We start from the raw sequence: 27,029 nt of genomic DNA, 5'->3' as shown, positions 1-27,029 counted from the left end.
GATTTGGGCCTCGGGAGGTGAATGTTTCCCATCAACTACTCTCGATGCACTTTAGCAAGGCACTTAACCCCCCCCCCCAACTGCTGTGTGTGTGTGTGTGTGTGTGTGCGTAACCCTCACTCTCTCCTGTAGCTATTCCGACAGACCAATAAATAAGAATGTCAACTTGCGAGGTTAACCGAGGGTTAAAGAAAAGGAGCTGCTAGTCACTGAGGTTCTCACGTTGAGTTAGATGTTCTCATCTGGGAGAGGTGGGGGGGGGGGGGGGGGGGCACGGGTCACTATGACGCCACGCTGTCGCCCCCCCTCTCGATGTGTTTACGCAGAGCAGGGCCCCGGTCTCGTTTTATTGTCCTTTGCGATATACGCTGATGCTCCCTCTCCTGAGAGGAGTGTAAACACGCGGAGGCCCCAGCCCCAGCGCGGTCCCTCGGCCAGGAAAAGAACAGGAGGCCCCAGCGCCTCACTCCAAAGCACCCGCGTAAAAGCGTTACATAATGAAAACACCACCCGACGTGGATTCTGTGTGTACGGTATGTGTAGATAATATCACCACGGCCCGCCCCCCCCCCCCCCCCGCACGCCCCTCACCAGCTTCCTGTGTGCATGCCCTGTGTGAGAGACATGGAGCATCTCAGTGTTAGACTGACATGGACTGTAGCCTATCGGTTGTACAGCAACTTCTCATTCATTGACGGTGATGATTGTACTATTAACTTGATGGATTTGTCAAGTGGTACTTTTTGTTTGTAGATTATTTAGTTAGAAGACGTTTGAATTGATTGCGTTTGAGGGTGTTCTTGGTTTTATGTGTCTCAGGGGTAATGATGAAGTGGTTGATGTATTGAAAGGGTTTATTGTAATGAGGGGTAGGACTCTGATAAGCATCTCGCTTCTTCCTATTCCTTTTTGGACTGTTTTCTTTGTTGTTGTTCTATTTAACTTTAATTTTTTTTACAGCAAACTATCTTTGAATCTAAATGTTATCTTTTTATTGTTATTTTTTTATTGTTTAGACTGTGTGTATATATATATATCACAGTCTAGTCCGTATACCTGCCATCGTCATGAGGCCCTGCTTTGTCGCCTCCTCACCGCTTTGATCAGACGTGAGACGATATTGGTCGATTGTTCCACAGTCCATCTGCGTTTATTCCTCATGTTTTCAAAGTGTGTTTTCTCTCCTCTTTCTCCCTCAGGTTCCACCAAGCAGAGGTTCAGCGTTCGCTCCCATCAGCCAAGCGAAGGATGCTGGTGAGGCTCATGACCGATGTCCATTATATATATACACCTCATACATATATATACACCTCATACTGGTGTGTTCCACGCACAAGATTCTGACTTCTTTTCACTCCTAGTTTTTAGCTCTGAAACGTGTTTCGCAGCAGATGAAAACAAAAGGAAAACACTTAATTGGTTTGACTTCAGGGAGAAGCTGAGCGATCGTCTTCTGCGCTGCGGTGCGAGTTGAGTTAGATGAGTTACAGCGCCGTGGCTCCTTCGCACTTTTATCGAGTTAACAGCTGCTCCTCGCATATCAAGATGGCCTGCCCTCGTATCGGCTTAACGTCGTACATGTGGAGAGAGACTCTGCAGTCGCGGGTCCAGTATGACCGTATAGGGCCCGTAGCGGAGGGCTGGGAATGGAGAGGGGGGGGGGGGGGGGGGGGGAACGAGAGAGGCTTTTAAGAGACCACACACACACACACACACGCGCAGTCAGTCAGTCACTCACTCACTCCTATCTCTCTGTCTATCTGTGTGTGTGTTTCCGGTAGTGTGTGTGTGTCAGGCAGTGCTTCCCTCTATACCATGTACGGTAAACACTCTTCTCTCTTCTCATCATTTACTGTAGCTCTTTTTTTTTCTCCTCTCTGCTCTAGTGTTTTCCTTTTGTTGCTTCAAGGGCAGGAGCTTTTGTGAGAACATTAGATGATAAAAGCTCTACTAAGCATCACTGAATGTTAAAAAAAAGAAAAGAGAGAGAGAAAAGAAAATAAATCACTGGAACATAACTGTCCTCATAGACGAGACCAAAGACTAGGGACAATGAGTGAGGGAGGGAGGGAGGGGGGGGGGGTCGAGGGTTGAGGAAAGGGATTTGTGGAAATCCTTTGAGGAGGAGAGAGGCGGGCATTATGAGCGCAAGAAGCTCTGTGAGGGGATTTGTAATGTTCTAGTCTCTCTGTCAGTTGAACAGCATGCCCCGGGAAAAAGCCAGATGATTGATGGTTTTTGTCAGCGTTCACGTTTTAATCCTGTGTGTGCCGTTATGCCACCCCGGGCCACCCCCTCACACGCTCCCTTTCCTCCCTGCAGCGCCTGAGAGGAGAGGGGTCGTCAACTCCGTGCGGGACCGCATGCGCAAGTTCACAGAGCCCGGCCCCAGCAGCGTCCCGGCCCAGAAGAAGAGCTCTCTGAGGAACAGGGCCCCCTCGTCCACCGCGGGCTTCAGTGGGCAAAGCAACCTGGCCAGAGCCGCCCAGCTGTTCTCGGGGGCCCCGGCGGCAGCGTCCAGCGCTGCAGGGGGGCCACGTGGTGCTCCCTTCTCCCACAACATCTCCTCCTCCTCCTACTTCAGCAGCAGAGCGGGCCAAGCCACACCTCAGCCGGGGGGCGGGGCCCACCATAGCAGACATCTGTATTCAGCGGGCCAATCGCAGGGCTCTCTGACGAGCCGTGCAGCTGAAAAACTTGAGCGTGCCTCCGGCAGCTCAAAGGAGGACAGGACCCCGGAGAGATCAGCCGGACAGACGCCAGAGAGGAACCAGGGAGACGCTGGAGACCCCGACATGAAGACCTTCGTCACCATCGAGATCAACAAGGAGGGCCACGCCACCACCACCACCTCCTCCTCCTCGTCGGCCAGCTCCAGGGGCAATGTGGTGCCCATCACCTGCCTGGCCCCGCGCGGCACAACCACCGCCGCCATGGGGCAGAGAGCAGGTAGGAGCCTTTCATTAACACTTCACACAGTGAGGTCGAGGTCATTACTCTGTACTGTAGCTCGTGTCAATGCTCGGACAGCTTTTTTTATCAAAAGCGCTTTACAATTTAGTTTCCTCACATTTCACCCATTCACACACCGACGGCGGCGGAGGCGACCACGCCAAGGTGCCAACCTGCTCATCAGGAGCAGTTAGGGGGGGTTAAGTGTCTCGCTCAAGGACACTTCGACATGCTGCCCCAGGAGGAGTGGGAATTGAACCAGGAACCTTCCGACTACCAGACGACCGCTCTACCTCCTGAGCCACTATTGCCCCCTGTACATACATCTGATTAGCACTATACTCGGTAGTACTAATTTATATATTTTATACCCAGTTTAACCACCTGTACATTGTATATCACTGTTGCACTTTACAGTTACATTTACACTCTGGTTGGATGCAGAGGTGACCGTGCCAAGGTGCCAACCTGCTCATCGGGAGCAGTTAGGGGGGTTAAGTGTCTCAGACGACCTATTAGGCGCACTGGCTTGTGTTTTCAGGCCGTCATAATTGACATGTTTAATCTCATGCACCCCACTACCCTTGGCTGCGGTGTGATCGCTGCGCCAGCCAGGTTAATCCACCCATGCCTGTCGGAATAATCTCACGCTTGATTAAAGCGACGCCGGTTTTTTCAAACCCTCTTTGCCCGGGCGTGCTCCCTCTGTGCCATATCTCTTTTAGAGCGGTGTGTGTATAATCGAGTATAAAGAAGACCGCGGGAGGTGGTACTACGTGGTATCCCGCTCGCTCGGTGTACAGCGGGCCCGTATTAATTAATAATACGAATCCACTGAACCCGGTCCACCTCTTTCCAACGCCGACCTCTGCCTTTCGGATTACGGCGGAATCCCGGTTGCTGTGGAAGACGGCAGACAGCGAGGAGTCGGTAGGGAGGGAGTGGGCCTGCGGACAAGGGGTTCGTCTCAGGCCAGGCCGAGTCCGGCGAGGCGCGGGGGCGTGTGGGAATGGAGTGTTTGTGGTGTATATTTACGAAGACCGTGTGTGGTGACTGTGTTTGTTTGTTGTACTGGTGCTAGCGGGGGCGCGGGCCGCAAGACCAGTAGCGCAGCAGTGTATTGGAATAGGAACACAACAATAGACTTTTGTGTGGCCAGATGAGATGACGCCGGCGCTCCATAGAGTGACTTAAGGGACTTGGAGAGCTGCTGTAGACGAGCACCGTTCACAATAGACTAGATTGTGTGCCGCGCGCACCGTAGAGATGTTCTCTGTACTCACTGTCCCGCTCGCTCAGTAATAATAATAATAATAATAATAATGCATTCTATTTATAAGGCGCCTTTCAAGGCACTCGAGGACGCCGTACAACAATTTAAAAACAGTTAAATTCATAATCGCGGTACATTAAAATAATAAAAATAAAAATATATAAAATCAGACAGAAAATAAAATCAGACATACGCCTGCCTAAAAAGGTGGGTTTTGAGGTGGGTTTTAAAAGAAATGATGGAGTCAATGTTCCTGATGTCGGGGGGGGGGAGGGAGTTCCAGAGGCGGGGGGCAGAGCGGCTGAAGGCTCTTGACCCCATGGTGGACAGACGGGCTGGGGGGGGGGACGGTCAGGTTGATGGAGGAGGCAGACCTGACGGACCGGGTGGGAATGTTGATATGAAGGAGGTCGGACAGGTATGGAGGGGCGAGGTTGTGAATGGCCTTGTATGTCACAACCTCAGTTGATATGTCAGTCACTCACAAACACACACACACCATGCTTACAAATACGCTATACAATAAATACACACTCGGTGCATGCAGTACTAACGGGCCCTTCGCAACTTGCATGGAAGAATGCATGGGAGCACTGAAGCAACTCTTGGTAGTGCTTCACTGGAGTGTCTCTGTATACAAGTGTAGGTATGTGTCTCCTTGTGTAGGTAATGCGTCTCCTTGTGTGCGTATCTCTTGTTTGTGTGCGTATCACAGTGAGTCTCGTGGCCACAGCTGCTCTTCAGGTCTCTCTCTCCAAACAACAAGTCTCGCCTTCCAGCTTCTAATAACCAGGACCTCCAACCCAAACAGTTTACTTAAGACCCAGGCTGGAGCTGCGCTTTTCCAGACCCCCAGCCACGCCTCTTATAGACCCCCAGTCACCCTCTTCCAGCCACCCTCTTCCAGCCCCCCCAGCCAACCTCTTATAGACCCCCAGCCACCCTCTTCCAGCCACCAGCCACACCTCTTATAGCCCCCCATCCACCCCTCTTATAGACCCCCAGTCACCCTCTTCCAGCCCCCTGGCCACCCCTCTTATAGACCCCCAGCCACCCTCTTCCAGCCCCCCAGCCACCCCTCTTATAGACCCCCAGCCACCCTCTTCCAGCCCCCCAGCCACCCCTCTTATAGACCCCCAGCCACCCTCTTCCAGCCCCCCGGCCACCCCTCTTATAGACCCCCGGCCACCCCTCTTATAGACCCCCAGCCACACCTCTTATAGACCCCCAGCCACCCCTCTTATAGACCCCCAGCCACCCCTCTTATAGACCCCCAGCCACCCCTCTTATAGACCCCCAGCCACTCCTCTTATAGACCCCCAGCCACACCTCTTATAGACCCCCAGCCACCCCTCTTATAGACCCCCAGCCACACCTCTTATAGACCCCCAGCCACACCTCTTATAGACCCCCAGCCACCCCTCTTATAGACCCCCAGCCACACCTCTTATAGACCCCCAGCCACACCTCTTATAGACCCCCAGCCACCCCTCTTATAGACCCCCAGCCACACCTCTTCCAGCCCCCTGGCCACACCTCTTCCAGCCCCCCAGTCACCCCTCTTATAGACCCCCAACCACGCCTCTATAGACCCCCAGCCACGCCTCTTATAGACCCCCCCCCCAGCAACCCCTCTTATAGACACCCAGTCATCCTCGTTCAGCCCCCCAGCCACACCTCTTATAGACCCCCAGCCACCCCTCTTATAGACCCCCAGCCACACCTCTTATAGACCCCCAGCCACCCCTCTTATAGACCCCCAGCCACACCTCTTATAGACCCCCAGCCACCCCTCTTATAGACCCCCAGCCACACCTCTTATAGACCCCCAGCCACACCTCTTATAGACCCCCAGCCACCCCTCTTATAGACCCCCAGCCACACCTCTGACAGACCCCCAGCCACCCCTCTGACAGACCCCCAGCCACCCCTCTTATAGACCCCCAGCCACCCCTCTGACAGACCCCCAGCCACCCCTCTGACAGACCCCCAGCCACCCCTCTGACAGACCCCCAGCCACCCCTCTTATAGACCCCCAGCCACCCCTCTGACAGACCCCCAGCCACCCCTCTGACAGACCCCCAGCCACACCTCTTGACGGCTCCACTGGGCTTCCTCAAAAGGGTCACACTGTTGGTTTTAGGCTCAATTTGCTTTAAAGGGGCAGTTCACCAAAAACGTTAAATAACATTTCACTTACCTGGATTTGCTATCTATCCATCCAGATAGTTTTGCTGTGATTCGCCTAGTTTTGGAGATATCGGCTGTCGCTCCAATACAATGGAGCTGAATGGCACTCTGCTTGTGGCGCTCAAAGCACCCAAAAAACACATTTGAGTTTTTTCAAATGTATGTTTTGGTGCTTTGAGCGTCACAAGCAGAGTGCCATTCAGCTCCATTGTAATCGGAGCGATGGCAGATATCTCTACAGCAGATTATCTTCAAGACTCTGCGAATCGCTCCCAAACGATCTGGATGGATGGAGAAAACTGTGAAAACATTTTTGGAGGCTGGGCTTTTTCTGGGAATCTGGGCTTGTGTCTCTGGTCCAATCAGAAGCAGCTAATAACCTTCTAGTGTGTACAATACCCTGCGCTGCTCCGTATCACACATATGCTTTATAGCTTCCGTGCACACATGTGTTTATGTGAGGTCACACCGGGGGGGGTGTACACTCAGAGGATGAGCAGGACTGTTTACATTGGCAGTGGATTCATTAGACATGATGCCTAGCTGTTTATGACACCATGGCAGGTTGTGTAACCGTCCTCGATGTTAAAGGGGCACTTCACCTAGAAATACTGATTTCCTTTGCACATAATCTCTCACACATCCAAGTTTGGATATGATGGCCACTGGTGATGTCATCTGGGACGTTGAATCCTTGTGTTGTGTTAATTACAGCGCCATGAAATGATGGTGATTGATGGAAGAGAAAATAGCTATAACTTGTCTTATAGGGACTGCTACCTTATCATTTCATTGAGCTCAAAGTATGGTGGCCATATTCAAACTCATTTACTCTCGATAACTGTCAAATTAAATTAATGTGCACGCAAAACTGCTTGTGAGTTTTTGGACGTGTGTGAGATTACGTGCAAAATAAATCGGCATTGTTTTTTGGCGAAGTGCCCCTTTTTAAATAGGCAGATAAATCAAATAATACGCTTTCATCTACGCGTCTTCCCACATTATTACTCCTCTGTGAGTGAATGAAAATATGCAGAAAGACCTCTTTTTAAATCTGGTTATTATGAGAGACTTAAGCATGTTCGTGAATATTACTGTGAGGCCAGAGATTATGCTCATCCTGTTACAGGAACTCATTCAGCATGAAAAAAATAAAGAGACTTGAGATGGAAAATATTAAAAAGTCTGTGGATCACTCAGCTGCTAGTGGACCGTTAGGGGGAAGCAGCCCTGCAGCCGAACACACTGTGGAGCCTCCTCAGTCACATCTCTGACGTACAGATGTCAGATGCACATAATATATACATATATATATATATACGTCACTGAGATGTGTTTGTACTTTGTATTTAAAAGAACACACCAACATTTGGGGAAATTAGCTTATCGTCTTCTCCAGTGAGAGACACGAAGATGGATACCAGTTTCCTCTCTGTGCGTTCAGTAGAAAGCCATCTGGCTGCACGTTAGCCTAGCTTAGCACAATGAATGGAAGCGGACACGTACGGGTAGCCTAGGCATTGTCCAACGAACACCTCTCCCGAAGGCTATCCGTACATGTCCGCTTCCATTCATTGTGCTAAGCTAGGCTAACATGCAGCCAGATAGCTTTCTACCGAACGCACACAGAGAGGAAACTGGTATCTATCTTCTTGTCTCTCTCTGGAGAAGACGATAAGCTAATTTCCCAAAATGTTGGCATTTTCCTTTTAATAACACAAATCTGTTTATGGGCAAACAAATAGCTCCCGGTGGGCTGTGATTATATATATTTTTTTTTTATCGTAGCTTTTCATATTTGGACTCCATTTAAGTCTCTCCTTGTCGTGCTTCTTGTGTCCATAACAGAGCTGACCCTGGGCCTGAGAGCCACGCCGTTCAAGAGCTCCCTGTCCAGCCTCTCCTCAGGATCCTCCTTCAAGGTACTGTACACTTTTGACGTAGTAGACGTATGTTTATATAAAATATGGTATGAAAAGCTTTCTGAATGTCGGTCGAAATGGGGTTATAAAATGCCTCAAAATACCCATTGAATTATTGTGAGTTCTGTTGAGGTTTAAAATTGCAACTTGACTCGGTTGAGTTCTGTTGTATTTAAACGTTTACATTTTTTTATACTCTGCTAATGTCACGCATCACGTTGCCTATAAAGGTGCCAAAAGCAAAGTGTCTGAGTAGCTTAATGAATGAGGGGCAAGAGGAGGGAGAGTAAACAAGAGAGAGAGAGACCACGGAGGAACAGTGTTTATCAAACACAGTGGGTAGCAGTGGTCACATCTGTCCATGTAGGGTATGAGAAACGGACAGTGGGAGGGAGGTGCTCTTGGCATTCCTCCTGCTCTCTCATTGGCCCACTGTGCCCACTCTGAGGTATCTAGAGAACACCGATAGGCCGATTCATCTGTCTCGTTGATAGCCCCGCTACTACTGTATGTGGCCGATTAATGAACATGTTTGCGCTACATACAGAAAAGAAGATAATTTGTTATTATTAAATTGTTGTATTTTTCTATATTTTATTCATTTTTTTTTTTTTTTATAAACGCACGTACAAAAACTAAAATGTGAGACTAAAAGCCACCAGACTGGTCCACAATAAAAAAAAAAAGAAAAAAAAACACTTCTTACATCATCACAGAAACGCCACACCGTTGTGCACATAGTACATGTCCACTGTTCCCAGGTCAGTCATTGGTCCATAACCACTATCCACATAAATCCAGATTATATTTAATTCCCAGAGATTCCAATGCTTTCTTCCATTTCTGCAGAAAAAGACGAGTTCGTCCATCCATGTGTTATTGTCTCCATAGTTACGACCTCAGACATCAGACTCATGGAAACAGAAGGGTCACCGTGATGTCAATAGTTGTATTTTATCGGATGCAAAAAAGAAAAATCATTATATTGCCCTGCTTTCTAAATATGGGCACAGAAGATCTGGTAAACGACACTAGTCTGTCTTCATATCTGTATTTAACCTCTCTGCTGCTGCCGCTGATGCTCTCTCCCTAAACCTTTAAACTACACACTGACACAAGTTCATCACCGCACTCTCTCTCTCTCTCTCGTGGGTCTGAAACCCAGAGCCCGGGAATCTCACCGCCTGTTGTCCGATTGGTCCAGAGAACAGTCGGGCTTGTTGGATGTTGATGGTGGTGATTGTTGAATGCACCCCCCCCCTCCCCTCCCTCCCGTCAGCTGCTTTAAGTTGAACGGACGGACAGGGTACAAACAACAAACCATAGCTGTGGTAACTGGACTTATTATATCTATCTGTGGTGCGAGCCGTGGTCCCCCGCCTCCTCGCTGCGGTGACCTCCGGAGGGCGGAGCAGCACAAGTGTCCTTCAGATGACTCCTCACCCTGCTCTCTCCTCCCTGCAGGGAGGTGTCCCGATGAATGAGGGAGAGTGGGGATTGAGTGTGTAGTCTTATTTAGCCTTGTGTGTGTGTGTGTGTGTGTGTGTCCCCTGTGGCGGGCGTAGCAGTAATCTGGTTATGGGATCAGGGCGCTGGTTAATTAGGGCTGTGTGGAAGCTGCCTCGGGCTGCAGGGTGAATTTAAAGTGTTGGACTGAGACCGTGGTGAGGCCTATAAGGAAAGACACACAGACACAGACACACACACACACACACACACACAGGCAGGTACAAACGCAAGAGGTTCTCACACCACAGACTGGAGACGGCAGGAGGAGGAGGACATCGATCCTGCGCAGGATGAGGTGTATGTTTGTTTGACTGAGCCAGCCAAGAGCCGTCAGGATTACTAAGTGTAGGTAACCTCTCTGTGTGTGTAGAGCGTTATTGTTTGTATTACAAGTTCAACTTTCTTTTTCTTTTTCTTCTCAAATTGTGAAATTGAGATTTTTGTTGTTGTTGCCGTTACCAAGGCCAGGCCAATAGCATGGGAATGATTAATATAGTAGGCTGTGGTGCATGGATCAGTTACGGCTAGTTGAGCCTTAAAATGGTCATTGTCCTCCTAACACTGCTGTCATTGGTCGCTGCAGGGTGTGAGTGTTAAGTCACTGAACCTGCCTCAGTGCATGGCATCACCAGGCTGTACTAACAGCTGTCATACTGTTATGCATAAAACTCAGTTGTCACGCAATAGGCCTAGTTTTAACGCCTTTTTGATGACTGCAGGTCTGTGACAATAACGTGGGTCTAACCCATCTCCCTCTCTAGCAGCTAAACTTGCTCTACCGGTCGCCTGATTACTTTTACCAACGGATTTCCAGTTCCGCGTTCGCGTTCTGTGCTCTGATTGGCCACTGACGTTTCTGGTCGCGCCAATCGTGTGACGCCTGTTTATTTCACCGGTTAAGCTTTAGGCACTCTTTCGAAGTTGGTTAAGGGTAGAGTTTGTCTTAGAGCAGGGCGATAGAACACCAGCCCTGATTCCATACTCTAACCTTAACCAACTTCGAAAGAGTGTTAAACTAGGCGTTAGGTAGTTTGCTGCTGTTCGAGGCGGAAATGGGCGCGTCACGCGATTGGGCGCACATGTCACATGACCAGAAACGTCAGTGGCCAATCAGATCGCACCAGAAACGTCAGTGGCCAATCAGATCGCAGAACGCGAACTGGAAATCCGTTGGTAAAAAACTAGACGCCTACCGGTCTCAGTGAGAGTTGCTAATGAGATTGTGAAAATACCATTACACACTATTGGTTAGAATGGACCAGGAAGAGAGCTCTACAAGACCTTCAGAGACTGATCCCTCGACGACCACCTGTCCTCTTGACTTTCCCTTATCTAGTGGAGGTTCAAGGCTGTGCGAGAGCTCAGGCAGGGTGCGAAACGTAGGGGGGATTTATCGGCATTAATGGGCTGTCAATCACAGACGATTCACTTAAATAAGTACTCCTTTTTCTACATTAGACAGTGAGCTGATTTGGCTGATTTGGCTGATTGTGCTAGAGTGTGCTCTATGCAGTACATTAGCTGTAGCCAGAGGCATTTAGTTGGCGTTTGTCTAATGAGCAGAGTAGATCCTCTACTACGGGTCTCTCTGATCTGTTTGGGTGGTCTGCGGTTCTCCTCGTGGTCTATCGTCGGCTCTTATCATCACCGGCTCCTCTGCCGTCTCCCAGCGGGACGACTTGTGTTCTTACTGGGCTTGCTGTGGCAGAGCATCACAACGTACGGTCCGTTGTGCCAAAGACGAGTCCTTTTTGAGTAGCAAAGGAAAGAAGGAGGTGCAGATAAGGAAGGGGAGGATGTGAAAGTCGGAGATCAAATAGGATCGATGCAGTGTAAAAAGATCGATTCATATTGCGATACTCTTATTTTGAAAATCCCCTGGTGAGCATATCCGCCCGGCCGCAACAACAATATATCCGTGTGTGTAGACGTTAGACAGCATTGCTTCAGAGTCGTCCTATTTTGCGACCCGAAATAAGTGCCTGTTGTTTTTTTCCCCACAACGGGTCAAATGCATCTAACATGCTTTCCATCCTCGCCATTCCTTTATGCCGCGTTAAATACCTAAATTAATGTTGCGTTAGCGTAAGCTAACTAAGCTAAGCTGATAATAATAATAATAATAATAATAATAATAATAATAACTTTATTTGTATAGCACTTTTCATACAGAGGTTGCAGTTCAAAGTGCTTCACAACAGTAAAAAATACAGACATGAGCGAGCATAGCAAGGTATGGTAAATCACAGTGTTTCACATTAGGATCTAGCATCCCAATAGGCTGTTTACAGTTTCATTCAGTAATACAAATAATAAAATAGTTTAAAATGATTAAGTTTAAAAATACTGTAGTCTAAAAATTATAAAATAGAACAGACATACAACAACAGTAAAAAATACAGGCATAAGCGAGCATAAAAATTAAAAATGTAAATAGCAAGGTTACAGTAAAATAGAACGGACATACAACAGGGTATTTGACATACACCAGCACAGTGTTTCACATTAGGATCTAGCATCCCAATAGGCTCTCTGTTTACAGTTTGATTCAGTAATACAAATAATCTTTTTTTTTTTTTTAATTATTCAGTTTAAAAAATAGTCATCAGTAAAAAGTGTGATAACCGACACATGAATTTGATAGGCAGTGTATACAAGTAGGCAGGGTAAGAATAGTGCAGGTAAGTACAATTTGTGTCAGGATATCCCTGATGTTTCTATAATAATATTTCCCCTTGCCACTAGGTGGTAGCAGATATCTATCTTCAAATATTTGCCTGCATTACCCCACAGTGAAATGCCTGAGCAAAGAGATAGGTTTTAAGCTGTCTTTTAAAGATGTCTAGCGAGTTGGCTTCTCTGATGTTTTGGGGTAGTTTGTTCCACAGTTTTGGGGCATAGTTGATAAAGGCTGCATTACCGATCCTCTTTTGACTGTTTCTGGGAGCCTCTAGTAGTCCAGCAGCTGATGATCGCAGTGTTCTTGCTGGCTTGTAATTTATTAGAGTGTTGGTGATGTAGCTAGGTCCCTGTCCATTTAGAGCTTTGTATGTAAGGAGAAGGACCTTAAAGTCAATTCTAAATGTTACAGGAAGCCAGTGTAAAGCAGCTAAGACTGGACTAATGTGCTCTCTCCTTTTGGTTCTAGTTAGCAGTCGGGCTGCAGAGTTTTGGATTAGCTGAAGCCTCTCTGTGGTTTTCTTAGGGAGACCTGTTAAAAGTGCATTACAGTATTCTAACCGGCTAGATATGAATGCATGAATTAGCTTCTCAGCATCGTTCTGATTAATAAATGGTCGTACTTTTGCTATATTTCTGAGATGGAAGAACAATGTTTTCGTCACTTTGCTAATATGAGAATTGAAGTTCAGTTCTGAATCTATGATAACCCAGAGACTAGTGACCTCAGATTTGATCCAAGGGGTTAGTCCTCCCAGGTTCTTTATTAATGTTTCTTTTTTAGTTTTGGGGTCGATAATTAGAATTTCAGTTTTGTTCTCGTTTAGTTTCAGGAAGTTCTTACTCCATTTATTTATTGCCAGTAAGCAGTCTGTAATGGAGCTAATCGCTGTATCATTTGGTTCAGCAGATATGTACAGTTGTGTATCATCCGCATAGCTATGGAAATCTACATTATGTTCTCTGATGATATCACCCAGCGGTAACATGTAAAGGGAGAAGAGTAAAGGACCTAAGCAACTCCCTTGTGCAACTCCATAGTTGTTGTCGTATATATCAGACATGTGATCTCCTAGTTTAACATAGAATTTCCTCCCTCTGATGTATGTTTTAAACCAGCCTAGCACATGTTCTGAGAAACCGACATGGTTTTCAAGACGATCGATTAGAATATCGTGATCGATTGTATCAAATGCTGCACTGAGATCTAGCAGGATAAGGATGGAGATCTTATTCTCGTCAGAGTTTAGCCTGAGGTCACTGATTATTTTGGTGAGGGCAGTTTCAGTGCTATGATATTTTCTGAATCCCGACTGAAATTCTTCTAAGATGTTGTTTTCTTCAAGAACGGAATTTATTTGAACTGAAACTATCTCTTCAAGTACTTTACTAATGAATGGTAGGTTGGATATTGGACGATAATTTGCCATTTCATTACTATCCAAGTTAGTTTTTTTTAGTAATGGCTTTACAACTGCTGTTTTAAAGGCATCTGGGAAAATACCAGTTCTAAGGGAAGTGTTTATGATATCTAGCACAGGGCTTGAAACACTATTAAACACCCGTTTGAAGAAAGCTGTAGGTATAGGGTCAATGTCTGAGGTGGAGGAGTTACATTCTGAGACAGTTTTGCAGAGTACATCTAATGTGATGCATGTGAATCTTCTCATGGTTACATTGCGCGGTTTGCTGCAATCAGCTTTATTTCCATCATGAGTAATGCTGGCCCTGATCAAGGTTATTTTGTTGTTAAAGAATAGTGCAAGTTCTTCACACTTAACCGTTGATGACTGAGGAGGTGTAGGGGCAGTGTTGAGTAGTACATTAATAGTGGAAAAAAGGATTCTGGAGTTTCCAGCATTTTCTGTAATGATTTTAGAGAAGTAGTCTTTCCTTGCTAAGCGGATGGTTTTATTATAAGCAGTTAAAGCATCTTTGTATTATATCACAGCATGGGCCATAGAGCCATAGAGAGAACAGCAGAGGTCCATTAGGGACTGGGAAGGACTGCATTCTCGAGACAGCGCCACTACCAGGATCTGGCCGGTACTGCACCTTCAGACTCCCTTTTCCCAATAGGGTCCAGCTGCAGCACCGGAGATGTTCTCTCACGGGCAACTTCCGCCAGCCACACGACATTTCTGCCGCTGACAGGACACGCGCTGATTGGCGGAAAGTACGGAAGTATCTCGAAGTACGTCTGATGTATCTCGATGTACGTCTGACGTTTCTCTACGTCCTTTACGTCTGCGCTGACGTGCGGTTGTTGAGAGTGATTGATTGAAGAGTTCCTTGTTCCATGAGAGGGGGGGGGGGGCTTGTATTGATCAGGTTAGTAGATATTGTACCGATCAGGTATTACAGATCATATCACTCAAAATAGAGCTGCCAGACTCACTCTTCACTGCTCTATAAGGAATAGTGTGGAGGGAATGCATGCTAGACTGTCGTGGATGAGGGTGGAGGAGAGACTAGCATGCAGTTTGATTAGGTTTTTAAAGAACATTTGTACCTTGGGTAAACCCACTCAATTGTATTCTATGCTTTTATCCACCAATGATAGACATGACCATAATACCAGACATGCTTCAAGTAGTCTCTTCACCCTACCTCTGCCTAGAACCAACGCTCTAAAGAAAACTGCAATGTATAGAGCCATAACATACTGGAATAGGATCCCATTACATATTATACGGACGGAAAACAAGGACAGTTTCAAAAATAAACTCAAAGGAGCCATAATCCGGAAGGAAATTAATATATGTCATGCATGAGTGTATGCTGCAGCCATGTTATCCAAAACTTCTTCTGATTACTTTGTGTCTTTTTTCTTTTCTTTTTAAAGGTATGGTGAAATTGATGTTTTAGTAACATTGATGAGCATTCTAAAAGCAATTCTTAAAAATATTCCATTTTAAAAACAATCTTAAATTGTATTTAACACTGTATTTTGTTTTGTTTTTTTGTTTTCTGTTTCTTTGCTTGCATGTAATTTTAGCCATCTTAATTGTATGTTGAGTACTGGCTTTTAATAATTCTGTTTTTCAATAATTGTTTTTGTATGTTTTTTTTGTGTGGACCCCAGGAAGACTAGCTGGTTGCCATGGCACCAGCTAATGGGGATCCGTAATAAAATAAAATCAAATCGCTTAGATCAATAACACTTGTGTTACCTAAAAGCTGTAAATAGTCTCCCTGGAAGAAGAGATCTTGTATCTCAATGGGACATTCCTGGATAAATAAAGGATAAATAAATTGATTGATTGATTGAAAACTTTATTAACAGATTGCAGAATGGGTACAGTACAGTACAGCTCAATACATACAATTGTTAAGGGGATGCAGACCAGAGAAAGACTTTCGTCTTGTTTACATCAGGGTCCCCCATTTTCAATTCATCATAACATATATGACATACACGACATACAGATAGACAGTACTGCTACATCTATACATTTATGACATACCAGATTTGCAAATACAGTATTGTTTGTGATACAAAAAGAGTCCAGAAAAGAGAGTATATACATTTGACGTAGAAACTGTACATTGGAGGAGGTTGGGTAGGTGGGGGGGGGGGGACTGTACATTGGAGGTGGGGGGGGGGGGGGGGGGGGGTCGGGTAGGAGGGGTGGGTGGGTGGGGGACACTGTACAACTGTACAAGCAAAACTGTACATTGGAATATTGACAAAACCATACTTGGTCATTTACTGTACACAGGAATGAGAAACAGTCTAAATGGGTTTTACCATTTTAGTTTATTTCATGCGGATATGATCTGTAATACCTGATTGGTACAATATCTACTAACCTGATCAATACAAGCCCCCCCCCCCCCTCTCATGGAACAAGGAACTCTTCAATCAATCACTCTCAACAACCGCACGTCAGCGCAGACGTAACGGACGTAGAGAAACGTCAGACGTACTTCGAGATACTTCCGTACTTTCCGCCAATCAGCGCGTGTCCTGTCAGCGGCAGAAATGTCGTGTGGCTGGCGGAAGTTGCCCGTGAGAGAACATCTCCGGGGCTGCAGCTGGAGGCTACTCCCTTTTCCAGCCAAAATACAGCTCTGTGACAGTGAATAGGATATTAATATCGAGGGGGGAAAAAGAACCAAAAACAGTGAACAGGAGGTTTTTTTTGTATTAAAAACAATAGATTGTTTTTCATTTAAATGTCTGGAAGAGCTCAAAAATAAAAATGTCAAATGATATTTCCATTGCTTTTTTTTGTTGATTTAAATGTTACTGATTGTGTTAAATGGGCATATAATATCGTCTCGTATCGATCGCAGGCACCTGAATCGAATCGTATCGTATCATGGCAGACTTTGTGATATCGGAAAATATTGTATCATTGTCCAAAGAATCGATATCGTATCGTATCGTGATGAAACTGGTGATTCCCACCCTACTATGATTGTGAAATTGGTATTAAAATTTTCTCTATGTGATATTAAAAAGTCTTTGATTTAACTTGTTGAACCCTGCAGAATACCCTGTATTAAGAGAGAGAAAGAGTGAGAACAAACGGAGGGGGTCGAATGCCATGTTGGGACTCTTAGCAGTGATGGTATATTACAGATGAGTAAGACATTGATTGGAGTTATATCGACCGCGATGCCGTTGCCCAACAGCTGCTCACATTAATCTCCGCCACCCCGTCCAGGGTTGACCGCAGCCCCCCCCCCGGTGGCCTCGGTACGTTCGTATAAAGAACGCTGTGACTTTATGTACACAAGGTGACGATGGACGCCCATTGTCTCTCTCCCAGCGGGCGCAGAGATTACAGCAGATCCCCGGGTCACACTGGCGAGGTGTCGTATGGACACGGACACAAGCCCACTGTCACTGACGGCCCGTCACCCCAGGCCTCACGGTCACACGGAGGAGGATAAGCTCCCCCATTGTTAAACAACACACTGACACACGACGGCTACCCAACGAACCAGTTCACATGCGTCCCACACTGAACGCATGACCCCCGGGTTCCTGGGTTCGTGTCGGACAAAAAGAGGCCGAGAGAGGGTCTTTTTGTTTTGGACGGATGAGATTCATTAGTGGGGTTTTTTATTAGCGAAACAAGCCGCTAAGTCTGAAGCGCCGTGTTTTTATCCCCTCCTGCCGTTTTATTGCCAAGAAGATTGGAGCCTGTTCTCCGAGAGCATCTCTCCCTTTGTGCCGCGCGGCCCGTCTCTGGAGCGGAGCCAGGCCGGAATCTCTCTAGCCTCTGCTTTATTGCTGTGCTCTCTGGCCGAAGCTGTAGGACGGTATTTTTAGAAACACTCTTGTAAAAAGGCAGCAGAGGGGTTCACAGGGGCCAAAGATATTGTCTCTTATGTGAGACGGATGATCTGTTCACTTCTGTTTTGATTAGAACAACATCACAGGCGTCACGCGCTACTGACTGGCGCACTTTCACGCGCAGCAGAGCGCGGTCTCCGTAGAGCATATTCTGCTCCATCGACTGCCTCTTCTGAAGTCCTCTGAAGTTCAGCGGGTAGAGCACACGGCACACTTAACACTCCCGGGGTCAGGGGTTCAGTCATACTGGCGATATATACTGTATGCGTTTGTGACGACGTAAAGGGTTTACTTTGATGATTGTGTCTCAATCCACCAAACGGCACATGTCGGTGTCCCTCTCTGCCGGTGTGTGGTGGGTGAGTGGAGGGCGACGTCCTTGGTGAGGCCTGACCCACTTCCCGCTGCTTAGTCACGGGTCTCTGCTCTCCACTGAGAGAGACGGGGGGGGGGGGGGGGGGGGGAGAGAGACGGAGAGGGGGGGGAGAGAGAGAGACGGAGAGAGGGGGGGATGGGGAGAGGGAGAGAGAGAGAGAGGGGAGAGAGAGAGCGAGAGAGAGAGAGGGCGGGAGGGAGGAAGAGAGAAAGAGGAGGGAGAGAGGGGAGGGGGAGAGAGAGAAGGGGGGGGCTGTGTTCTTCCTGGAAGCTTCCTGGCAAGTCCCAGGAAAAAACACTGTTAAACCACACGGTCTCACCTGACCTGTCAGTCTCTCTCTGTCTCTCTGTCTCTCTGTCCCGTGGAGGAATCCGGAGGATTACAAGGTGTTTGATGACTGACCACTGTGTTATGCCCATCGCAATTTTCATTAGGGCTCAGACGTTTCACATAACGTTTTTACAGAGACGTGAATAGATTGTTAACTGGGTCAGTAGAGTATCCACAAACTATGTTCTATTATTCTATTATATTAAATGTTTTCCCATTTACTGTCTCGCATGCAAATACGATGATAATGTAGTCTTTTGATTATGTAATGCATTGTGTGCCATTATGTCACCTTGCACTTTAACTCCGCTTGGAGACACACAGGCAAAATTGATAGATACGTGCACATTAAATATTTAACTGTATGAGGAATGCACACAGTCGTAAAGCACAGGCGCGTATCAACACTCCCCGACGCTGGATTCATCCTGACACAAAACACTCAAGGCATGCAGCGGGAACTCTGGGCAGCAGCTGCACTCAGATTCACATCACTCTGTCCGAAATACTACAGCCTGAGCTGTCCTCTCCCAATACTACAGCCTGAGCTGTCCTCTCCAATACTACAGCCTGAGCTGTCCTCTCCCAATACTACAGCCTGAGCTGTCCTCTCCCAATACTACAGCCTGAGCTGTCCTCTCCCAATACTACAGCCTGAGCTGTCCTCTCCCAATACTACAGCCTGAGCTGTCCTCTCCCAATACTACAGCCTGAGCTGTCCTCTCCAATACTACAGCCTGAGCTGTCCTCTCCAATACTACAGCCTGAGCTGTCCTCTCCAATACTACAGCCTGAGCTGTCCTCTCCAATACTACAGCCTGAGCTGTCCTCTCCAATACTACAGCCTGAGCTGTCCTCTCCAATACTACTGAGCTGTCCTCTCCCAATACTACAGCCTGAGCTGTCCTCTCCAATACTACTGAGCTGTCCTCTCCCAATACTACAGCCTGAGCTGTCCTCTCCAATACTACTGAGCTGTCCTCCCCAAGAATCCTCCCACAGTCAGTCAGGACTGGTCCCCAAGCTCTCTCTCACTCACTCACTCACTCACTCACTCACTCACTCACTCACTCACTCACTCACTCACTCACTCACTCACTCACTCACTCACTCACTCACTCACTCACTCACTCACTCACTCTCTCAACACACTCAACTCACTCAACTCACTCCACACTCAACTCACTCAACTCACTCCACACTCAACTCACTCAACACACTCCACACTCAACTCACTCCACACTCAACTCACTCAACTTACTCAACTCACTCACTCACACACACCGATCACCAGGTCTAATATCACAGTCTTTGCTTCAGAGGGTGTCATCCCCTCCGGAGATCTGACGCCTGAGCTCAACTGACCCAACTTGTCAGGCTTCAGAGGGCTGGAGGTTGGTCAGAAACAGGTTTCAGGTTAGTTTAGCTCCAAAGTTGGGCTCTTTTCAGCTCGGCCAACGCTCGGGAGCCAATGCCCAAAAGCCCCAGTCGCCTGCCAATCGAGGTGTGAAGGACAAGAGTTCTAAATAAAAGGAGGGTTGAGAGCGGGAGGGGAGGGGGGAGGGTTCTGAATTGTTGCCACCAGTATCCCACCCCTCAGGCCCCCACCGTTCCCCCAGGCCTCCCTGGCTCAGTGGAATAATGGCTGGGCCTGTGATAAATAGGCATGTCTATGGCACCTGAGGAAAAAAAAAGGGGGGTAGGGGCCACTGCTGCCTTGGAAACGGGATTCCATGCATGCTCATTGGCTGTCAGGGTGTCGGCCACTGAAGAGGGGAGATTTGTTGGGAGTATAAAGAACGTGTGTTGTTTTGGAGGGTCTCTATAGACACACAGGCACAGAGGCAACCCGCCGGTCCTCTCACTGGTTTCTCTGTTGTTGGATCCCAACTTTGAAATCTCCACGACACTCTGGTGGATTTAAAAGCAAAGGAGCATCGCGTCCTTCCATCTTGCCCTAACGGGGACGTTGGAGACGTCTTGTGACCCTCTTGAGTGCAGCTGCCGTGGCCATGCCTGGGGTGAACCTCGACCTCCTCCCTGCCTCCGAGGCTCCGGACGCGGTGGACAGCCCCTGCACCGAGTCCGGCCTCGAGGCCGTGATCGGAGATCTGCTCGCTCAGGATCGGGTGGCGGAGGAGGAGGAGGAGGAGGAGGAGGAGGATGATGAGGGATGCGGAGGAGGCAATTTTGAGCTGACGCTGCGCTGCGCAGTGGGAGAGATCCACAGCGACCTGCAGGCCTTCGGGAAGCGAGTGGACGCGCGGCTGGAGGAGGCGGCGGCGCGGGTGGCCCCTCTGGCCGAGGCCCTGGCCAGCCTGCAGGGGGAGAACCTGAGGCTGCGCATCCAGCAGGAGAGGCTGGTGAGGCAGGTGGAGGCTCTGTGCCGGGCGGCGGGGCTGCCCCAACCCTCGTTGTACGCCAGCGACGGACGCTCGTACACGCCGCCATGTGACACCACCGACGCTCCCTCCTCTCCGGAGCCCACGTCCTCCGGTCTCCAGGACTCCGGGTCCGTATCCAATGGGACGCCTAAGCGAGCCCCTCGTCGGAGGTCCGAGGCGACGCCGCACCCTCCCACCTTCTCCCGTCGCTCCATGTCCTCTCCTTCTCTGACAGCGGATCTTCCTCGGAGGAACAGCATGGTACGGCTCTGTGCGCTCCTCCTGTGGCCTAGACGCCACCGCTTAGGTTGGAATCATGAACCCCTGCTAAAGGAACACGCCCAACATTTTGGGAAATTAGCTTAGATACCAGTTTTCCTCTCTGTGCGTTCAGTAGAAAGCTATTTGGCTGCGTGTTAGCCTAGCTTAGCACAATGAATGGAAGCGGACATGACCGGTTAGCCTTCAGGGAGAGGTGTTAGTTTGCTAAGCTAACCGGTCATGTCCGCTTCCATTCAGCGAGGTTAACGATTCCCGGTCCAATGGGTTGAACGTGCCGTGGCTTCAGATGGGCAGGAAGGAAAAGCCGCCCCTGGGATGTTATGTGGCCACGATGTGGTCCTGTCTGTCTGCCCACTTTGAGCTGACGAGGGGTTCCATCATTCTACGTCTCCGTTGTGTATCACTCCACGTGATCCCCTCCCTCTCCTTCATCACTATCGCTTCATTGGTCCCCAGGTTGTGCTTGTTGTGTGTGTGCCTGGGAAGTTTTCCAACCATTTAAAACACCCTGGGTGTGCAGTCATGTCCTGGCAGTGCCCGCAATGTGGGTGAGAGTGCAGATATCTGATCTATCGGGAGAAATGTAATGAGAGGAGAGACTTCCTGCCGTGGGGACAATGTGTTGTGTCTGTTAATCCTGTAAACATCAGCCTGGCTGTGAGACTCGCTGATTTGCTGCCCATAATCGCGCCTCTATAGGTCACTCTCTTTCTGACAAAGGTCCTAAACATTATCTTGGGCTTTCAGGAGCTTATTAACCTATGATCTAATATAATCCTCTCCTGCCATTTCCAATGTTACGATCCCTAGCATGTCAGAATCCCTGAGTCGGAATCGGGAACACATTATTCTTTTTTTTGTATCTACTTTTTCTCCCAATTTTTCTATTTTTCTCTTGTCCCCAATTTCGTATTGTCCAATTCTACCCTCCCCTGTCTCGAACGCTGTTAGGCCATGCCTCCCACAAGCCGGCTGCAATGTGGACAAAGTCTTGCATCACGTGTCCCCTCCGGTACTCGAGGAGGCAGCCGTCGCATCTTTTCACCTGCACAGCGCGATCTCTCAGCGGCGAGGGTCTGCGTGGGAGGGACACGCCGCCCTCGTCGCTTCCTGATTCTACTGCGCAGGCGCACCAACCGACCTGTAGGAGTCGCTGTCCACAACGTCTGATCCCCACCCACCAGCTTCCCACCCCCTAACACTGCCAATTGTATTAGTATGAACGACCAGCCAAGCTGGTAGCAACACCGAGAGCTGGGCTCGAACCCAGCATCTCCTGCGTTGGTGGCGAGCGCCTTGCCCACTTCGCCACCTAGCCGCCCCTGGAACACATTATTCTTGACAGACAATAAATGTGAAGGAATTTGTCTTGGTGCCACTAGTGCAGAGATATAAGAACTTCACATAACACACTGACATATATATATATATATATATATATATATATATATATATATATATATATATATATATATATATATATACTAAATATATCTGGTTTATGAGAAACAATGAAATGTAAGGCGCGTCCCAGCCAGGCCTACAGTATGTCAGGGGGCCATGTGAGTTCCTGAACTGTGTTGTCCAGGGCGTTTGGGACAGCTGTGTTGTGACTGGTCTCCATGGAACGCAGCCAAAGACATGGCAGCTTAAACGGCTTTACTCTCCCTAACCTCTGCTGCCCTCTAATTACTCTAACCGGCAAATGGTCCAAAGCCCACAATCTGTAGATGGCATTATAGATAACTCATAACGGTTTCCAATATAGTGGGTATGGGATAAGTTATGACTATGATATGCCTTAAGATTCCATCTGGCTGTACATGGATGTAAAATCACAAATATACCCATAGGTCTGTCTGATCTTGGTTAGCAGAGAACTCTGGTGCTCTTGACGTGTGTCTGATCTTGGTTAGCAGAGGACTCTGTCGCTGGACTCTGGCATGCGTTTTTCCATGCTGCATGCATCGATGACATTTTGAAAGATGTTGAGCGGGTATTTGCAGTATTATCTTCAGATCTCCAGCTGGACGGAGCCCCTAGTCCAGTCTAATGCAGCAGAGACAGCTGGGCTCCGCCTGTCAGGTGCTCCGGCATGAGTGATGGACTTCATTTGCGGTTCATTCTTTCCAAAGCTTTAATGTGTGACAGCTGATTGACACAGCCTTTCCTTTTATGAGCTCTTACATAAACCAGTCGGAGCTGTTGACTATTCTGTCACAGTGGTTTGAAATGTGTTCTAGAGTAAAAATAAAAAACAACATTATTTCCCCCCGTTTTGGGCTTCGAAAACAAACAAAAAAACGCAGCCGTGTAGCAATGCGTCCAATGATTAAGATGCAGGAGCATGGGGAATCATGGCTAGCATCAATTAAAGTGTGAATACTATTGTAACACGAGGAATTCGCTCACTCACCCCCGCCCCGCCCCCCCCCCCCCCCCCATCCCCCAGCCACACACATTCTCATAGTGCTTCACTAAGAGACCGCATTTGTGTCTGTGTTTGTTTGCCTGCGCCGTGTCCAGAAAAGCATTCCTCTGCGGTCAAGTGGCTCTCAGTCCGGCACGTCCCCTGGGCCAGGCCCTAAAAAACCAGGACCCGCTCTTGATTACATTGTCCCTCCCCAGGCCTGGCCAGAGAGGCCTGCTGGGTACAGTGCCAGCTGTCGGGGCTATATCTATATCTGGCCCTGGACTCGTTTGCAACAAGAGCAATAAAGCCAGGGACTACCAGACTATACCTGTGCACTGCAGCAGCCATCTGGCACCATGCAGGAAATATAAAAGTTGTTATCCATATGTGATTCTTTTTAAATAACCGCTGGACAGCCGGGCCTGTGTTAATAATGGAATATATAGTGTGATGTTTACGTCTCGTCTTCAACATGTGCCTGTTCAGCGTATTGTATATTGTAGTACACAGAAGCCAGAGGTTCCGCTACGACAGCTCCTTGTACGGTACATGTGCTTATTATGTGGCGTGGTGCATTCCTGCACCCTTATACTGTAGGAGGGACTGGAATGTTTTCCTATTGAGTTTATGTTAACGCTGCTCTCCAGAACTATAGCCGTAGCTCTGCTTTGTCCCACGGAGCGTGTAGCCTCTCTCTCTCTGTCCACGGCAGCCTTGTTCTGTCTAAATACGGCGTCGGTGAGAGCTTTCGGTCCTGCTGCTCTCTTTCCCATACATCTACGTGAGAGCGAGGAGACCGGAAGAACAGGGATGATGATGATGATGAGAGGGTAGTCTCGGTACGAGAGAGAGTGCTCCATTTGTTTAGATAGAAGAATAGTGCGAGAGCGAAGACAGACACACACACACACACACACACAGTAGCGTGGAGCGGAGTGCTCACTCTGTCTCCTACAGACTCCGAGGTCAAGTGTCGTCTCGACTCTTGGAGACGGCCGCCTACCTCCCCTCCCTTCCTCCTGCCCTCCTGCTCCGCCTCTCCGGCCGTCTCCGTCCTGCCACTCTGCCAGTCTCCGTGTGCCGCAGAGCTTCGCATTTTCCCACTAGCCGCGGAGCGCTCGGCGTTGCACCGGATTGGTGCGTGGCTTTGCAAGGCCCAGGGGTAGCTTTAGCTGGTGAAAGCACAGAAGACCAGCCATGGTTATATGATGTAACTTGCAAGTGGATTGTTAAAATACTGAGGGATGGACTATTTCAAACGGGCTCTAATCAAGTGTCTCTGTGTGTGTCTCTGTGTGCGTGTGTGTGTGTGTCTTTGTGTGTGTGTGTGTGTCTGTGTGTGTCTTTGTGTGTGTGTGTGTCTCTGTGTGTGTCTGTGTCTCTGCTGCGTGTGTGTGTGTGTATGTTTGTGTCTCTGTGTGTGTCTGCGTGTGTGTGTGTGTGTCTCTGTGTATGTGTGTGTCTCTGCGTGTGTGTATGTTTGTGTCTCTGTGTGTCTCTGTGTGTGTGTGTGTGTGTATGTGTCTGTGTTTGTGTGTGTCTGTGTGTGCGTCTCTGTGTGTGTGTGTGTCTCTGTGTTTGTGTGTCTGTGTGTGTGTGTCTCTGTGTTTGTGTGTCTCTGTGTGTGTCTGTGTGTGTGTGTGTGTCTGTGTGTGCGTCTCTGTGTGTGTGTGTGTCTCTGTGTTTGTGTGTCTCTGTGTTTGTGTGTCTCTGTGTGTGTGTGTGTCTGCGTGTGCGTGCAGATGGAGACGGAGCCTGTGGTGGCCTCGGCGCCCGTGTTCGCGGTGGAGCCGTCTGTCCAGGTGGCCGGCCACACCTTCCCCAACAGCTCCTCCGCCACTCCGGCCAAACCCGAGGAGCGCTCTGGGAAGATGAGCGCCGAACAGCTGGCCGCCATTGAGGACGAGGAGCTCCTTGACAAAATGGTACTTCATTCGCAATCCTACCAATCGGACTTAGATATACAAGCTATATATATATATATATATAAAACTTGGGATTATCATGGATTTATTTATAATATACCGGTATATATATATATACTGCATATATACCTATCCCCTTCACCGCATATATATATACCTATCCTCACCTGTCTGTACTTACCTGCCCATAGTCCTTTACTATATCTATATCTGTCCATATCCTACCCTTACTAGTTACACTGCTGGCCAGTAGTAGTCATACTGTCTTTATTTATTATACTACAACTCTGTACATGCTATCTGATTAGCACTACACTCGGTAGTACTCATTTGTATATTTCAAGTTTTTTCAAGTTTCAAGTTTCTTTAATAGTTGTCATACAGAAGTACAGAATACTTTTGTACAAAATGCTTCTTACTGTTGCGCTCCAGAGACTGTGCATGACAAGATAAGTATGAAATAAAAACATAGTAAAAATTAGAAGAAAAAAAAGAGGTCACAGTGTTCAGTTTAGACATATGTACAATGTTCGTAGACGTAGTTACCATACAATATACAATACTGTGCAGTGTACTAATATACAATACTATATAGTGCAAGGCATAAATGGACGAGGTGCAGTTTAGGTACAATTCACACATTAAACTGGGTATTTTGTACCCAGTTTAATCACCTGTATGTTGCTGTTGCACTTTACTGCAACATTTGCACTCTGGTTGGATGCCAAACCTCTTTTCGTCGTACTGTGCTTGTGCTGCACGATGATGACAATACATTTTGAATGTAATCTAATATACATGGTGTGACGCTGTAGTCGTGTGCTGGTGGAAAGCGGCCTATATTTGGAAAGGTCTCTCAGAGGCCCGACGTGTCGTTGAGTTCTGTTGTTTCCGTACGGAGACGATGTTGGCACTGCGTGTGTACCGTGTACACATGCAGGGGAATGCCGTGTGTTTGTCTGAGGACTGACCTCTCTCCTCGTTCTTTCCGTCCTTCTGTACATCTGTCTTTTGTTTTCTGGTCCCGGCAGCTCGACGAGTCCAAAGACTTTGAGGAGAGGAGGATGATCCGCGCCGCCATGAGGGAGCTGCGCAAGAGAAAGAGAGGTGAGGTTTGAGGCAAAGCCGCTCTCTCTCTCTCTCTCTCTCTCTCTCTCTCTCTCACATCTCATCCCCAGAAGATATCTCCCTTATCTCTCTATTTCTATTTTCTTTCAAACCCTCTCTCTCTCTCACATCTCATCCCCAGAAGATATCTCCCTTATCTCTTTATTTCTATTTTCTTTCAAACCCTCTCTCTCTCTCACATCTCATCCCCAGAAGATATCTCCCTTATCTCTTTATTTCTATTTTCTTTCAAACCCTCTCTCTCTCTCTCTCTCTCTCTCTCTCTCTCTCTCTCTCTCTCTCTCTCTCTCTCTCTCTCTCTCTCTCTCTCTCTCTCTCTCTCTCTCTCTCTCTCTCTCTTGCTCTCTCTCTGTGCCAG

General features: G+C 48.0%; 1 protein-coding gene across 4 annotated transcripts in view; it reads left to right on the top strand.

The window, feature by feature from the left end:
- smtnb (smoothelin b) overlaps positions 1–27,029 on the top strand; it is a 161,737-nt gene that overhangs the window by 121,475 nt on the left and 13,233 nt on the right. For all 4 annotated transcript variants that reach the window (XR_014620145.1, XM_084322577.1, XM_084322576.1 and 1 more), the window contains 5 exons: positions 1,200–1,254; positions 2,323–2,949; positions 8,264–8,337; positions 25,361–25,543; positions 26,575–26,650. Coding sequence is in view for 3 of the 4 variants with exons in the window: in XM_084322577.1 (XP_084178703.1) it covers positions 1,200–1,254; positions 2,323–2,949; positions 8,264–8,337; positions 25,361–25,543; positions 26,575–26,650 (1,015 nt within the window). In the remaining variant the exon portion in view is untranslated. The remainder of the gene's footprint in view (positions 1–1,199; positions 1,255–2,322; positions 2,950–8,263; positions 8,338–25,360; positions 25,544–26,574; positions 26,651–27,029) is intronic.

Source organism: Notolepis coatsorum (assembly GCF_963971535.1).
Source record: "Notolepis coatsorum genome assembly, chromosome: 10".
NCBI lineage: Eukaryota > Metazoa > Chordata > Actinopteri > Aulopiformes > Paralepididae > Notolepis > Notolepis coatsorum.
Note: the sequence above shows the minus strand (reverse complement) of the source record. Positions and strands in the feature narration are given on the sequence as shown.